The sequence below is a fragment of the Gallinula chloropus genome, assembly GCF_964237585.1.
Source record: "Gallinula chloropus genome assembly, chromosome: 23".
Taxonomy (NCBI): Eukaryota; Metazoa; Chordata; class Aves; order Gruiformes; family Rallidae; genus Gallinula; species Gallinula chloropus.
Window position 1 is genome coordinate 2,849,426 of NC_140108.1, and position 17,149 is coordinate 2,866,574.

Sequence of the window (17,149 nt, forward strand, 5' to 3'; positions counted from 1 at the left end):
GCCGTGTCCCCTCCCCTCACCCTCAGTTGAGGGTGAACAGTCGGGCTAGAGGAGGAGAGAGAAGGAGCCTTGGCTTCTGTTCCGTGGTGCTGACCGAGCTGGGGAGGCTTGCCCTGTGTGGCTTTGGGGCAGCTCGTGCTGGTGAGACTCGGAATATCAATGGCTTCAAGAGCGGGAACGTCCGGAAGATGGAAACATCCTGATCCTGGCTCAGGAGATGCTGCATAATCGACAGAAATTTGTTTTCCTTTCAGAGTGGGAGGGTGATAAGGAAGTGAGGGCCTCGAATTTGTTTTTATAGCAGCAAGGACGTGGAGATATCCTAAGAGAATAAATGTGCTTGCGTAAGAGATTGGAACTTTATCAGCTCCCTGGTGTAAATCCAAAGATGGGCCCAAACTCGCCTTTCTCTTGAAACATGCATACATTTCAACTTACTAATTGGGATGGGTACGATTTGCACACATTAGTAACTGGACATTCAGATTATTTGTTCAGTTATTAGACCAGGGATTTCTTGCTTTAAGACCAAATAGGGCTGCTGCCCATTCTGGGGCAGGATGCTTGGTCCAACAGTGTCATCAGGGGGTGCAACTACAGCCACGTGTGTCTGGAGCAACAGCCTTTCCGTGCATCTCTGCCAGGCTTCGCGTGCATTCGGGCTGCCTTCTGCCAGGCAGGGCTGTTCCTTGAGGCTTTGAGAGCTTTTTGTAGCCTCTTCTGTTTCATCCAAATGCTGCGTGTGTTTGACCCTGCCCGTGGGTCCGACCCTGCCCAGTGCTCATGTCCTCCTTTGCTCCCGCCTGTGTGGATGAGCACGTTTTGTGACGGGCAGTGCGGCTGCTCCTCGTCCCGGCTGCAGCTCGGCCTCTCCGTGGGGCAGCCAGGCTGTGGGGTGACATCAGGCCGCCAGTGCTGCTGCAGCTCCGGCTGGTTTTGTGCCGTCGTTAAATATTGAAGCGCCCAGGAAGCTGCAGTCACGCAGCGGCGGGGGGAGCGTGGTGCTGGCTCTGCTGCCGTGCTCTGGACCCGGGGTGGATCTTGCCTGTGGCTCAGCTCCTGTGGGGCTGAACAGTGCAGCTGCGGGATGCTGGGGCGAAGCTGAGGGGAGAGCGGTGGGAAGGGCTGCGGTGGCCGTGTCTGGGGATGCCACAGCCTGTGTGCGCCCTGCCTGGTGCAGCCAACCAGCTTTACAGCCTGTGGCTGTTTGATGCCTCCACACTAATAGTCTTAACGAGCAGGGGAATGCAAAATAAAAACAAATATTCATATAAAATGCTTTCAGCCTGAGCAACAGAGTATAAATTAACCCACTGAATTACATGGCCAAGTTTAGATAAAACACAACTTGTGTGACTGTAATGTGAAATTATCTAATTGCTTTATGAGGTGCAGCCAGTCGCTGGACAGACCAAGCCTTGGTTCCTCACCGGTGTCTCACAGGTGATGTCTGCAGGGCTCCATCCTGTGGGCTCTCGCTGGGGGAAGCCACGCTGAAGCAGTGCCAGGAAGCCGGTGGCCGGACAGGCGTGGGGTCTGTGCAGCTTCCCATGTGCAGCCTTCCCAGCACCATTCGTTTCCCAGCCTCATCCACAGAACTGGGCTTAGGGGCCATAGGGCTGTGGGACGTCCTGGCCCGGGTGCTGCTGGCCTTGGCACATGCTGCTCTCCCTGTAGGGATGCTCTTGGGAGGCCTTGGGGTCCATCCAGGGCCACTGCCTCAGCAGACTCGCTGGCAGCGATGAGTTGGGTGTTGGTGGCACGTGTCCTTTGATTTCCTTTGCTCAGTTAGTAATCAGCGAAGCCGAGGATGCCGAACTGGGGTTTCAAAGCCTGGCTCTGTCTCGTCTGACCTTGCTGGTGCCACGCTGCCTTTTGTTTGTAATCTCAGGCCAGAAGCAGCCCAGAAAGGGTTTGATAGGAGACAAAAGCAAACAATAGCCTCGCTCCAAAGATACGATGAATGGGATGTAATTGAATTTTTTGGTGAGGACATTGATTTGACCCTGGAAGACACACAGAGTGAATCATTAGGGGAATTAACGCACATTAAAATGCAGGGTTTTTTTATCAGAGGGCTTTTATTGTCTCTAGTTTTGTTTTTAATTATTTAATGACTTTGTGTCTTCTAGTGATAAATCTATTTCTTCCCCCTCTGTGTTTCCCTCTGAACCCCAGCGTTGTGCCACACAGCCCCTGTTTAGGGCTCACCCTGGTCCCAGGACGTGCTTTTCCCTGGGAGCTCGCCTTCTTGCCTGCCTTCGTGTGAGTGTCGCCCTGAGCATCACTGAGCCGTCCTGCTCTCGCAACATGCACGAGGTGTTTGGGGTGTTCTGCCCTGTAATTCCAAGTACTCAGAGCAGAGAAGGCAGGTGGATGATCCGCTGCCTCTTTGCTGTACGTGTTAATTTATAGCGCTGCATTTTCCTCGTTATCCAAGGTATTTCCTCTGGAGGAGGGAAATCAGGCTGTAATATATCATTAAGCAGAAAGCCTGGGGGAGCTCCTATCCTAGTTGATGTGGATCCTTCTTTTATCCTGTTAGAAGAATTGAATTACACGTTTTGAGTTGTCTGAAGCTCCAGCTTGGCCTCTGGCTGGAGCTGTGGCTTTCCATACGGCAGCTGCAGGAGTGGGGAGCTTGTGGGATGTCGTGGAACACGTGCGGGTGTTTCGGTGCTGTGTCGGCAGCAGGGATCTGCAGCCTGTTCTTTGGTTTGCCTGAATTTTCTGAGCTGACCCAGGCCAGCAGCAGGGAAAACAGCATTCTGTCTCCAAAGAGGAGTGTTGTGATGCTGCAGCTCTCCCAGCAGTGACGGAGGAGCGTGCAGGGTATGGTCTGGCTGAAGGGAGAACGCGAATGAGCCGTGGGTAAGAGTGGTGATTGTTCATCTGCAATACCTTGGTTTTCTGGGCTGCAGCAGCCTGTTTTATTCAGCTGTGAAACCTACAAATCAAGGTACTCTCCTTATGGCAGATTGAGTTATAGTAGGAAAAGGCAAAATCCCATGGTAATCCAGCCACCCCAGACCCGGCTGATTCTGCAGGACCTTGAGGGTGAATCAGCTGCATCATCTCGGTGTCACAGGGATGTGCTTTGCTGGATGCCTGCTCGTGCAGACTGTGCCACGAGCATCTGGGGACGTGGGTGTTAGGGGCACGTGTAGAGAGATCCCACCTTGGCTGGTGCTTGTTCTCCCTTGTCCCCAGGGCTCACCTCGCTGTAGGGTGACACAGGTTTGTGATGCAGCGAGCCAAGAATGTGACATGGGATGGGAGGGAATGAAGTTCCACAGACTGCAGCACATTTAGTGGGGATGCATAACTGGCCCAAAAGAAGAGCAGAGATCTCATTTTGTATCTCTTGAAGAGTTTTAGTTGCAGTCTATGGGTTGTTGTATATAGATACACATGGTTGGCTCCTACAACTCGCACCCTGTATCAAAGCCATGAGTTAATGCCGTGACGCTTGGAGGGAGCAATGGGTGATGCCTCTTGGGAGCCCTGTGGCACGAGACCTCTCTGGCTGTGCCTGGATTCCAACGCTCACCTGTGATGGAGCTGCGGCTCCTGGAGAAGCCCCAGGTTCAGTGTGTTCTCTGGGGAGGCTGTGAGTGTAGGAGCTGTGCCAGTGCCCGGCGTGGGGCTGCACCAGCTGCTTGTGATGCTGGATTTTATGCAACACTCAGCCAGAAACGAAGGAGCGGGGTTGTCGGAGCCCCGTATCGCTGCTGCTCCTCTGGCTCCTGTCGAAGCGGTGCTGGTCCCCTCATCTGCCACTACCCCACTTGTTTAAAAACACAGGGTGGGGCCTGGGAAACGAGGGGTGCAGCGGTGGATTCTGGGGGAATTTATTTGCAGTGTAAACATGTTGGTTAGGAGTCATTAATATGACATTCACACAACTCTAATAAAGTACATAACACGGAGATCTGGCACCGCTGCAATACCCGGAGGACATTAAGTATGAGTCTTAAAACTAAGAGTATTGGAAACAAGATATTTTTATGTCTCGTTTGGGAGTAATATAATTGCATTTTGTGGCTCTAGCAGATGCTTGGGCCAGCTGGTGGGAGAGCATTGTGGATTTTTTTAGCTTTGGTACTATGCAGCTACAACCCTTAGACAGAGCTATCTTTTGAAAAGAAAAGGGGAAAAAAAAACATCTCTGGGTCGAAAGAGCCATTTCTGGTGTGTGGGGGACCTTGGTGGTGGCACAGCCTGCAGATGTGCAGTGGCAGCAGCTCTGGAGATTCTGCTGCCATGGGTTCAGCTCTGAGGGGCTCGAGCAGTCAGGGCAGCTCGGACCTATGTGTGGAGCTTCTGCTACCGAGGTGTTTCAGAAGGGCTGCTGTGGTCCCTGCTGGGTGGCTGTTTTTGGAAGAGACCCATCACAGAGCTGTGTATTTCTGACCATTTCTTCATGGGTGAGGTAAAGAAGTTTGTTTCCAGTGGATTGCAGCCCTGGGGTCCTTGGGCGCTTCGGGGCGTTGTTGGTGTGGTGACAGCTGCTGTCGTAGTTGGGTGTGTCACTGGTCCTGCCTCTCTTCTGGGGTGGATCCCTGGGGCTGCCGAGGATGCTCAGCCTGTCTGCGGTGGGGATTGATGGGTGCCCGTCCCACCCTCGCCGGGCGTCTGCGCGAGCGCCGTGGTGAATGATCTCGCCGGCGCCGATAATTTCCTGCGAACAAATCGGTCCTGATCTGGAAGTAATCGCCCGTATCATTCCTGCGAGTGGGAACGATGACTTATGTTAATGTCACCCGCTGGCTTTTTATGGCAACGATTAATAATTCAGTAATTCTCTCTGCAGTGATGCTGTTCTATTTATAAATATTTAATTAAGCTCCCCAGGCCCGTGTTGTCGCTGCCCTCCCCTTTGCCTCCTGACGTAACGCCAGGCTCTCGGCGATGCTGCGGTCACCAAAGTTACCAGGGAGTTGTCTGTGCTGGAAAATGCTGTTAATGCCTTTCCTCATTTGCATCCCTTCGTTCTGTTACTTAAGCCTGAGCTTTGGTGGTGTGAACACGACCTTTGAGCCAGCGCCCTACTTCAGCCAGGGCCTGATTTAAGCCACAGACCAAGCCCAGGGCTGGCAGCTCCTTGTCTCTGTTATAAAACTTCTGTGTTATAAAACTTCCCAGCGCAGCCGTGTGAGTAACTCTTCTTTCTGCGTTTCTCTTTCAGGAAATTGCAGCTTATTTAATAACGTTTGAAAAGCATGAAGAATGGCTAACAACTTCCCCTAAAACAAGGTAACGTTGCTTGTGCTTCAGCCGGTGAAAACGCACGTTGACTCATTCTCGCTGCTGGCTCGACTCGCTAATCAATGCCTTGGCCACCGAGTGAAAACTCCCGGTCATGCTTGATGGCTTGTGACACCAAACTCTCATTAATTGACTTAATGAGCATTTCATTGAATGGAATTGGATTGATTAAAAATGGAACAGCTGCAATCTTGACAGGTTAAAGTTTCAACCCGATTGTTCAGGGGTTTGATTGTATCCCTCCAGCTGAATGGGTGTGAAAGCCTTGGAGGGAGGTTGGGGGCTCTTTGCCTTGACGGTGCCCCCAGCCTCCAGCTCTGATAGAAGTGTGTCGAGCCCCCTGGGTGCTCTGCCCAATTAATATGCAGGCGCCGGGATTGTTTGCGCTTTGGTGTCTTCCTTGCTGGGGTTAAGTGCTCGATGGCAGGGAGATCCTAGAGCTCTGCACTGACAGACGTGTTGCAGTTCATTACTCAGCAAGTGGCACGTCTTCCTTGTGCTGCTGTAAACGTTCTAACTCCTCCCCTGGGAACTGAGACGTCAGGTTGGGTCTGTGGGTGTTTCCTGCTGCTTCGGCCATGTTCAGGCTCACACAGTTGCCCTGCATCTCCCTGACACAGAACCCAAGTCTTGCACTCTGCTGTTATGGGTTTTCCTTCTTTCCTCTTCCCCAATCCACATGTCTCCTGTTGAAGGGCCCTTGGAGGGCCCTTTCCTGCTGAGGGGCTCACCCCCGTGAGCACACGAGTGCTTTGCCTTGCTCCCCTGCTTGGCTGCAGGACAGCAGGTAATGTGAGAATATCAGAGAAGGCTTGTTCCTGACCTGGTGATGCCAGTTTTGGAATGCAGGCAAACTAATCTCTTGCAAAACCTTTGCCGGATAAGCCTCTGGAGTGGTCAGAGAGCACTGGCTGGTGTGTGTGTGTGTGTGGTGTCATTACAGATTGGAGATCAGAAATGTTTCTGTAGCGGTGCACGATGTGAAGAGTTTGGTTTGCTAAAGGCAATGCAGGACAGTCATTCCCTGATGAAGGTTAGAGTACCTTCCTCCTGCCTGTGGGCACTTGGACAAGAGAAAGTCCCAGAAGGAGAGTTGTGATGGCTGCTCAAGGACCTTCTGAAATCACTGAGTTAGTTTCCCGTTTTGTTTTGTTCTTTTTAATATACAAATTAATTGGAAGAGTTAAATGCTGAGTTCCTGCAATCAGGGCTCTTGGTATTGCAGAATTAATGACATCGATCCAGCGCCGAACCAGAAAACTCCCCGTTCTTTGTTTGCTGCTGTGGGTGCTGCTAATTTAATCTCAGGAAATTAATAAGAATGAATTGCACCGCTGCCACTTATGGAGCTGTTTAATCAGGTGATGTATAGTGTGAGCTGAGGAGCGCTGCCAGGCGGGGCGCAGAGGGGTGGCACAGTGCACGCTGCTGGAGCTGTCAGTGACCTGGGGGGTATTGGCGATGGGGCTTCACTACCGTCCCATCCAGCTTCCTGCCGAGGAGCCGCCGCTGCGCTGGCTCTACCCGGTGTGACCTGCCCAGCACTGGCCTCAAAAGCTTCCTGGTTACGGAGCTGACGTGGAAGGCAGAAGAGGAAGAGCTCATTTCCAGTGGTGCCTGTTGCTTCTGAAGGCCTCCTCTCTTTCTCATGAAGGAGTCCCTGTGCTTGTGCTGCTGCTTTGGTGATGGATGGAGGAGGAACCCTCTGGCGATGCCGCCGTGGCGCTGTTAGAGGAGCTGCCAGGAAGCGCCTGTCGAGACCTTGAAAAGCTTTTTTAACAAAACTTCTTGTTGAGTGTTTCTAGCTGACAAAATACTCTGATAGAAAGGTAGGGGGATGTTATTACAACAGCCTTTTGAGCACTGCAGTTTATCAACATAAATTAACAAGTACACCCCACAAGGTGCTGACCTTGCTGTTTCCTTGAGATGGTGTCTGGGTACTTGATAATGTGCCAGATAATCTGCAATGGGTGTTCCAGTCAGCAGGGAAACTCTCTGTGAACAGGGCTGGAGGCTCCGACACTGACAAGTTCCCACCCAAATTGTGCCCACCAAAAAAAAGAAAATTCAAAAATGACTTGACATTTGTATGTCAAGTAGAACTTAATTGTTATTTACATTGGAATTCAATGGCAAAACTGATTTTCTTTGTCCAAAATCATTCTCCTCGGTGAAGATACAGCAAAGTATCTGTTTCCAGGTGCCTTCTGTAATTAGAACTTTTAGAGCATTTTGAAAATACACTCGAGTGGCCCAGCGTAGCTTCACCTCTGTCCCCCACGTCAGGTCAGGTAACCGAAAAGACCTGGCCATGCCCAGAGGCTAAAAGGTCAGTTTTCCAGCTGGGAATGTGGTTTGGAGGAGTTGATGTGCAATGCCCAGACCCAGTGAGATCTCATGCCCTGGGAAACCATTCTGATGCTGAGCGCTCAGCTGCTGGTTACTGGGGACAGAGCCCCTGTTTCCCCTCTCAGGATAGTCGCCATCACCCCTGTGCATGGTGTGAACAACCCCCTGCCCCTCGCTGTGTTTACATTCCAGCTGCACCTACAGCAAAACCAGGGATTTGGGGGGGGGGGGGGAGGGTGTGCAGCAGGTACCCAGCTCTTGGCTTATACCTTGCAAAGCCCAGAAGATAAACGTTTCTTGGGAAGTGTTTCAGGAAGCTGATGCTGTGACAAGCCATCGCCGTGTACTAGTACGCAAAGCGGTTGTGGAAACTCCCAGATGTGGGATTTTGAGCCCAGAAAGAGCCCAAATGCTCGTTTTAGGCAGTGGGACTTGGCAGCGATTAATATTTCTGCAACTAAAAGAAGTTGGGTGGCAGCCTGCTCCTACAAATCAATAGCGATTTGCATACGCCGTCAGTATCCATTTGGATAATTCAGTTTTACTCCTGCTACCTCCTGGGTTATATTTAGCATTTTAATTCCTCTCTCCTGGCTTCAAGAAAACAAACGTCGCTTGGCCTAACAGGCAGGGACAGTAGGCTGGGCAGCCTTTCCCTCTGATAAATCCCGACCTAATAAATCAGAGTTGTTGGGACTCGGCACAGCGGCGGCAGCACGTGTGGGTGGCTGAGCTCCTCCATCTGTGGGGACAGGATGGGCTCGTCCTGCCTCTCAGAGCTCTGCCTTCGCTAGGGGAGCCCCTGATGAGCTGAGGCTGTGGGGCAGTTGGACCCTGCTCAAGTCTAAGATGTGCCAAGGGAGTGAGAAGCAGAGAGATAAGTGACCTGACCTTCTTGTGTCGTGGACGTCACGACTGGGAAAGGACCATTCTGCTGTTTGTTCTTCAGCTTCTGCTGGTGGTGGCTGCTGGAACAGGGATGTGGGTGACCTCAGGCTGGTTAGAAATCACTTTTCCTGACTGAAAGTGCACTCACAGCAGTCGGTGATTCTCTGTTGTTTTCCTAGTGATTCTTGCTGGCCCTGGAGTTGTGATGTTTCCTGAGAAGTTCAGTTTATGTTAAATACAGGCTGGTGCCTGGGCTGGAGGGGAGGGTACCAGTTTGCAGTGAGGTTTCGAGGGAGCATGGCAGGAAAACCTAATCCAGTATCTAACTTTTGGTGATGCTGCCTGGGGGGGGCTGTGAGAGCAGGAGGAAACACACCCAGCACCCCCAGAGAGCATCATGTGTACCCAGCACCTCCCATCCTGCACCCTTCCTACCTGTCACACCAGCTTGAGGAGCGTGTTTTACCTTGGATATCTGTACCAGGGACTTCCTGAAGAGAAGTTAGGATCTTGCAATATATTAATTTTGCCTTAAATAATTAATAGTAAAATTAATTGAATTATTCAATTTTCAGGTAAAACCCCGGGATGATAAATATTCATAACTTAATTTATTAAGGGAATTTCCATTTCCTATGTCATTAAAGTGAGATTAGCCAAGGTTGGGTTTCAACGAAGATTGAAAACAATTGTGCTTTGGAATTAATTTGCTGTGTTAGGGCATTATTACCTGAGGAGGCAGCGCCCTGCTGTGAGCCCTGTGGGGTGGGTGCCAGGATGTCCTGGTCTCCTGAGCTGAGCTGTGGGCCCCGTGTTGAGGAGAAGCTCGTGCGAGCCGGAGATCGTGCAAAGGCGACTGCCCAGAGCTTGTGATCGACAGCAGAAGGTCTGTCCCTCTCCCCTCCTGCCAGCTGCAAAGGAAAATACTCACAAGGCTCATTTAGGCTGAATCACAGGATCACAAGGTTGGAAGAGACCTTTGAAGATCATCAAGTCCAACCATTCCCATCCTAAGCTAAACCAGATCCCTAAGTACCTCATCAACCCTTTTTTTGAACACATCCAGGGAAGGTGACTCAGCCCCCTCCCTGGGCAGCCTGTTCCAGCCCTGACAACTCTTTCAGTAACAAATTTCTTTCTAATATCCAATCTAACCCTGCCCTGGCCCAGCTTCATGCCATTTCCCCTTGTCCCATCTCCTGTCCCCTGGCTGAACAGACCATCGCCCACCTCTCTACAACCTCCCTTCAGGTAGTTGTAGGTGGTGATAAGGTCTCCCCTCAGCCTTCTCTTCTCCAGGCTGAACAGCCCCAGCTCCCTCAGCTGCTCCTCATAGGATTTGCCCTCCAGCCTCTTCCCCAGCCTGGTTGCCCTTCTCTGCACTTGCTCCAGGACCTCAATGTCCTTCTGATGGTGAGGAGCCCATCACAGTACTCGAGGTGCAGCCTCACCAATGCCAAATACAGAGGCACAATCAGCTCCTACTGGCCATACTGTTTTTGTTACAAGTCAAGATGCCATTAGCTGCCTTGGCCACCTGGGCACACTGCTGGCTCATATTCAGCTTGCAGTGACCCAACACCCCCAGGTCCTTCTCTTCCTGACAGCTCTCCAGCCAGTCTCCTCCAAGCCTGTAGTGCTGCAGGTGCCTTGTATAGGTCCTTGCTTTCCCTCGTTCCCTGTGCAGCATCCAGGACCATCGATTTTACCCATCGCAGGGCCGTTGGGCTGTGCTTGTGCTGCTGGGTGCTGGTGACACGTGTGGGGCTGTGACCTGTTTTTCCCTCATCGCAGGCAGTGTGTGTGCTGTCAGCTCTTGGCTTGGGATGCTGGACATAATCCCCACCAAATGTGGCACATCTGTCTGTGCTGTGAAGATCCCGTGACTCTCAACACTTTCTTCTCGTGGCTCCCTACTCCTCTCCTTTCTTTTCTCCCCACCCCACGGAGGATAAACAGTGCTGAGATGGCTTTAAGCTGCACTGATTCATTCAGATTTCTTGCCGCTGTGGTCCAGGGGTGTTGAAACACCGATAACAAATTCCTTTAACACTTGGCTCTGTTTTCAGTGGGGGAATTGTTGGGAGCCACAAGGATGCTGGATGCAGAGCACATCCCAGTCTCCAAGTATTTCTTTCAAACCCTCCCCAGGAGCCATCCAACCAGAACAGCAGGGACAGGACAGAAGGCACAAGTGGTGCTCCAGGGGAGCCCTTTCCCTTTGTGTTTTAACTGGTGCCTCAGGAAAGCTGAGGAGGACAGAACCGACTGGCCAGCATGGAGGCCCGAAGTGAGGTGTCTGTATTTCCATCACGGATGGGATTTGCCTGGCACGGGCACTGCAGGTCAGCTCCTCCAGCCTGTTGGTCCCTCTGCAGCCCCCATACACGGTCATAAGGCCCCAACTTTGCCCCGTGTCAGCTGGGTGCAGGTTCAGGGGCAGTGGCTCCATAGCTGGTCCCTGCCTGTGACAGCATCTCCTGTGCTGCTGCCCGGCTCTGCGGGGGAGAGTGGCACTGGGGTACAAAGGCTCCTGCTCCTCTTTGCATCAGGAGAGGGTCCTGCAGCATCGCCCCACAGCAAGGCAGAGAGCTCTAGGAAGCATGGAATCGTCAGAAAAAGCAATTATCTGATAACAAAGTGATTAAGTTATTCAGCAAACTACTGTCTGCCTTGAGCGAGGCTTGGTGAGCTTCTCCCATCGATAGATACGGCTCAGGAAAGGACGTGGCTTTTGTTTTGGGACAGAAACAGCACTCGGAGTTTGGGCAGGATCTGACCATTTCTAGATTAAATCTTAAGGGAGGAGGAGGAGGATGCTTAGGGCCTCCAAGAGTGTCTGTGTGTCCTCTACCTGTGTCCACCACAGGATCTGGGTTTGATGGACTGCGACCCAAACACGAGAGGAGCTGCCTTTGTCCAGGTTAGAGCAGGAAGGTAGAAATGTGTAGGGAGAGATTTTGGGGGGCGGGGGGGGGCTCCTGATGACAGGAGCCAGACCTGCCAGACCGTCCGGTGTTTCCATGTGTTTCCATCTCCAGCTGAAGGGTTCCAGAAGGGTGGAGGGTCTGTTGGTGCTGCGGGGCAGCTCTACAGATGCCCCTTTGCTGTGCATCGTGTCAGGGCTGTAGGAGGGCTCAGGCCATTCCTATTTGTTCACACTGTTCTAAACAGCAACAAAATTAAAGTCTTTGTTGTGTTTTAAAGGCTTTGCAACTTAATTTATATTCTGGTATGGTAATGAAGAAGCTTTTGTCCAGGAGGTGAGATATGCAAAAATAACCTTTAAGTTGCTCATAATTAACCTTTAATGATATTCTCTCATTTTTTCCAATACATTCTCTGCATCAACAACAACGTACAGAAAGAGTGCTTGAGACTGCCTGGTGCATCTTAATGGCCCACACGTACCAGTGGATGGAAAAGAAACTCCTCACTTGGGATTATCTCTTGGCAAAGTTGTTTTCCCCCAGGAAACCTGGCCCTGAATTTGGAATGTAGGGCTGTGGCTAGGCGTCATGTCTCCCCCTGCTCTCTCATGCTGGGCCGGCAGAGATCAGGATGTCCAAGGTCCAGTGCAGGGGGGGCATTAGCAGGCACGTGCTAGGAATTTGGAGCTGGGAGGAGGATTTCTTAATTCTGATTGTCCTGCTCCTCCTGTCACCATCAGGCACCGAGCGATGCGTTTCTCCATTTTGCTGCTGCTGCTTTTCTGGGCTTCACCCCAGATTGCTTTGCCTCTGGAATCTGTTTCTACATGGCTGTTCCTGTAGGAATGTGGTTGGTTTTCTAGGATCGGTGCTTGCATTGAGAGGAGTATCTTGTGGGAGATTCTCTGTGTGTGGTGTAGCAGAAATGCTGGGGAAGTGCATGAACCTGCTCAGGCAGACGTGGGGAAGTTGGTGGGTGAGTGGTGAATACAGAGCCCAAGAGCACAGATACAGGGATGGGGTTTTTTTCTTTCTGGGTTTTTTCTTTTTTTAAAACTTCCTAATCCTGGGAAACACAGACTTAAAAACTCTGGGAAAGCATCTCCTGGAGTCACACTTGGTTGGCATTCTTGTTACACGCGCTGTAACAATACTTTGATATAATCAAATTTTAAATTCCATGTAGAATCTGGTAGGTAGGCAGACGTACCGGTATGTTAAACTTTATGTCACTTAAAAGTGGTTTTCAAGCACATCAGAGGGAGACCATCCAGCTGTAAAATTATCTGCTTTATGCTGCTGCATCACAGCTTTGGTCTTTTTGCTTTAATTAAATATGCACCTTAAATCTCACACCCTGGGTAATTTCCACCATGTGCCTTTTGTTTCCTGTAACTTACTGAACATGAACTGATGTGATGCCCTGGCCAGTTCTGGGTGCGGCTCATGGGGAGAGAAGTTTGTTAGTGGGGGTGATCGCATTGGTGCGGCCTTCCCTGCGGCCTGCAGCCTGAGCCGTGCCTGGCCTGGGGCTGCTGTCTTCAGCTGATTTTGAGGGAAACCAAGCAGCAGAAAAAGCTGTTCCCGAGCCGTTCCCAGGGGAAGGTGGGAGCTGGAAGCTCTCTGGCCAGTTGTGACATCCTGTGTGGCCTTAGAGCATCCCATCTTTCCCAGAGCCTTCCTGCTGTAGCAGCCAGAGGCCTTCTCCCCCGGCCTCTCCTGCCCGCTCTGCCGTGGTGTGAAATTAAAACTTCATACTGTGGCTCAGGAGCCCTTTTTAATTCTGGGAAACGAAGTTTTGGTTAGAAATGACTCAGGGCAGCTGGGAAGCATTTAGGGGAGGGGTACCAGCAGGTCCCCCTGGGATCGGCTGCACCATCCGGCTCCTCTCCCGGCAGGCAGCAGCATCGCCGCCTGCCGTCGTGAGACTCGGGCTGTTGCCGGTGAGCGTGAGTTGTGCCTGTAATATTATTTCTGTATTTATTTTATAAATGTCAGCGATGAACTAAATGAAGATAAATAAGGCTGTTTCCTCTCACTGTTTAATTTACGAAATTTTAATGAGACTAATAACATCTGTACTTGTTCCATCTTTCGGCTGGCTGGGAGACAGTTAGCGGCTCCAACGGCTCCCAGCTCAGCGTCTTACCAGTCACGTTTGAAACCAGAGGATTTTATGAATGTGGCATTAAGCCATTCGGTTTTGCCTGTACTTCATATTCCAGCAGTGGAGAAGTTGAGGCAGCGGTGCTGATGGCAGAAGAATGCCATCTCTGCAAGTGAAAGTGCCTTGTTTCAGGTGCTGTTGGAAGATGCAAGTGATGGGCAAACGATGGAGACGAGCAGAGGTGCGAGTGACACCTTAACCCATGGTGGATTACTGACAGCTGTCTCTTCCCTGTCTTTCTGGAGATGCTGGAGCTCAGTCTTGGGCACATTTTAGGCCTCTGTTCTTATTGCCCTTCAGCTGCAGACCTGAAGTACAGCATAAAAAAAATCTCTTTTCCCCTGTGAGCCCCATGGTCGTGAGCAAACCCGGGGCAGAGTGAGACTCCTGGGTTGCTCTGTTGGTGCAGGTGAGAGGTCCCTGACCTGTGTTTCCTTTGTGAGTGGCCCAGGGTTGTTGTCTTCATCTTCTGGCAGTTACACAGATTATGAAAATACAGGTACGGGCACTCATTGCTGAGCTAATGGGGTATTAAAGCACCTCAGCTGCAAAGACAGCCAAGAACCCCAGTCAGTCAGTGAAATACGTGCTTTTTAAGTGGAAATATTCTGGATTAATCCAGTTTAAGGATTCACGAGAGGGTTGGTGGGGTTTTCCCCAAGAATGAAATATTAATTTGGGGTTTTTTTCCCACTTGTGTATGTGAGTGTGTACAAGACACTTATCTGGTGCTTTTTTAAGCAAACTGAAAAGATGGTGCCTTTGATAGCAGCATTTCTGGTGCCAGTATGTAGGGACCAGCCACTGCTTGGCTCTGCTCTGTTGACTTGGGCTTGGAAAATAGGAGGAAAGAGCGAAGCAGGAGGGTTTTCATGGAAGGGAGCTGGCAAACACTTAGCCTTCGATGCTCAGCACAGTGGGGTTGGGGATGACGAGCGTGGCTTTACCCAGGGTGTGATAGGAGGTTTAGAAGAGGGATTCGTGCTAACATAAATGGCTTCCAATTAGGGCATGATAGAAAAAGGATTTTCTGTTATCAAAAGTTAGTTCAGGCTAAATTAATCTGAAAACGTGCAATTTCATCTCAACTAAAAATACTGTAATGTAATTAAATTCAAAAGTAGGATGAGCTGAGAGGGTATAAGGAAAGATAAGCATCGGAATAGGACAATAATTGAGTTTGCATCGTAAACACGTTCCTGTTGGAATTTGGGATTCTTTTAAAGCTGCTTCATTATAAATTTGAAGTCGAGAGTGCTTAACGGCTTTGGCGAGTGGCTGACTACCTTTGTGTTTGTTTGTGTTCTTTGTTTGCAGGATTTTCTATATTTGGGTTTAATTCTCTCTTATCGTCTACTAGTTCATTAGTAAGTTTGAATGCAAATAAGGCTTAACGCTGGAAAATGTGTGTTTCCATGTGAAACTGGTGTAAGCTTTTCATCTAATTTTTCTAATAATTGGCGCTTTACTGTAGAAAATCAATAAATTAGGTTAGTGCTGCTAAAATACTTGGCATACCAGTTCTGAAGGGTGTCACATTAAATATTGGGCTGGACAATCGGTTGCTTGTTCAGTTCCTGGAGGCAGCAGCGTAGGGAGGGTTTCGGGCTGCTGTTATATCCTGGCATCCTTCTGGTTTGAGGGGCGTGAGGAGGGTGGGCCCTCCACTAAGTCGTCATTTGAATGAAACTGTGGAGCACTGATTTGGACACTTTTCATCCCCAAACTCAGCTGTTGGGGTGTGCAAGCAGTGCTGCAGTTGGAAGTTTGGGGTTTATCTTCTTCCCAGTGCTTCTCTGTGCATCGAGTGTCAGATGAGGGTTGAAGAGAATCCACACTGGCTTGATGCAAAAACCAACCTGTGTGGGATGGGAGGTGGCTCACAAGCCACCAGGCATCTCCTCGTAGCAATAGTGGCTAATTTGGTGCCTCCCTTGTGATGCCACAGGAAGGGCTCTGCGCTGGCACGTTGCGGCGTTGAACACCCCGAGTTTTGCAAAGGTTTGCAGGAAAAGCACAAAAATGTTCCCTTTCTGTCTGATAAAAATACCCTTAATTCTGAAAAATTACTCTGCGGATCTTCATATTTCACCAGCCATAACCAGATTACTACCTTTTACTGGAATACTTTGTGTTAATGAAGACCGATTGGGATTACATAATAGATTTCCTCTAAAGAAGGCATTATGTGGTTATTTTTTTACTGTCTGGCCTTCTAGTTAATTGCCTTGTCATCATTAATTGATGGGACTAAACTGCTACAAATAAATAGATTATATTCCTGAGGTGAGCTCGAAAGGGAGGAGGGGGGCTTGAGCCAGGTTGCTGCGGGGTGGTTCAGCATGTGCCTTGAATGCAGCGTGCAATTAGCGACTGCTGACGAGAGCTGGTGCGCCGAAGGTCACGCGCACGCTCAGTCGCTGTCACCCCTTGTAAATCTGCTTGGAAGATGGATGGAGCTGAGTTCGGCCCTCCTGGGGAGGAGAGGGAGCGCTCGCTCTTCATGGAGGAGGCCAGGGTAACTCATGTTGCCCCCTTCTCCTAAAAATGGTCTCCACTGTTGGCTCACCTCTGTCCTGAGCTGCAGCCTGGCAAAGAGCTGATGCTCCTGGCTGAGGGCTGAGAACAGCCAGCTCTGGGTTAATCCAGGTTTATAGATATAGTTCCGTTAATCAGCAATCGACTGAATCCGTGGGTAAATCGACGCTTTTTTAAATTAGATTGCAGTATTGCATAAAATACTCTTACCTGGGAAGAGAGACAGTGGTGGCTGAGCAGCGGCGTCCCCTCCGCTGCCACGCGTCTGCGGTCTTGACGGGTGCCGGGGGGATGCTGAGCTCTGCCACCGCTGCTCGGCCAGCCGCTGCTGGCTGCGGCTTTGGGAGTTCATTGGCTGACGTGCTGCAGTTCCGTTGTGAAGTGGTCCTCAACTAAAATTTGTTATTAGTGAGTTGTTATTCCATTTTCAAATATTTACAGATTTTTACAGTGGATAAAGTCACGAGCCAAGCTCCCCGCTGCTAGCGGAGGGAGACCTGTAAACCCTTTTCCTTCCTCTTGGCACGCCGTGAGCGTGGCTCAGAGCTCTGCTCTCCTCCCACCCCCTGCCAGGCTTTCTGACCCCAGCAGACCCCTCGCAGCTCCCACCAGCTGCATCCTGGCAGCTCCACCAGGAATGCAGCATTTTTGGTCAAAACCCAGGCACGGCCCCACTCAGCTGGGGAAAGCCTGGTTTGCCCTGAGCCAGCAGTTGCAACGAGCTGGGGAGTTGAATTGGGAGTTAACTAAACACAGGGAATTCTCCTTCTGTTTTCTCCCTCCTGCACCACAGTGGAACCCTCACGGGTGCCATGGCTGTGCTGGGAAGCTGAGGGTGTGTGCAGGAGCTGGGCACCCCTATGTGAAGTTTTTTAGAAGTTAATGGGAGCTCTGGTCCTTGCCACAATGACCCGTTCCCATGGAGAGAGCGATCAATAACGCACGTGCAGTGGAGGGAGCCTATCGGTGTACATGAGCTCGGGGATCAAGGCGGGGGGGGGTTCTC

The 17,149-nt window shown here is 50.7% G+C and overlaps 1 protein-coding gene across 5 annotated transcripts in view; it reads left to right on the top strand.

The window, feature by feature from the left end:
- Positions 1-17,149, top strand: part of CAMTA1 (calmodulin binding transcription activator 1) — a gene marked incomplete at both ends in the record, with an annotated part of 245,308 nt that overhangs the window by 50,449 nt on the left and 177,710 nt on the right. For all 5 annotated transcript variants that reach the window (XM_084274547.1, XM_084274546.1, XM_084274550.1 and 2 more), the window contains one exon: positions 5,189-5,256. In XM_084274547.1, coding sequence (XP_084130673.1) covers positions 5,189-5,256 — 68 coding nt within the window. The remainder of the gene's footprint in view (positions 1-5,188; positions 5,257-17,149) is intronic.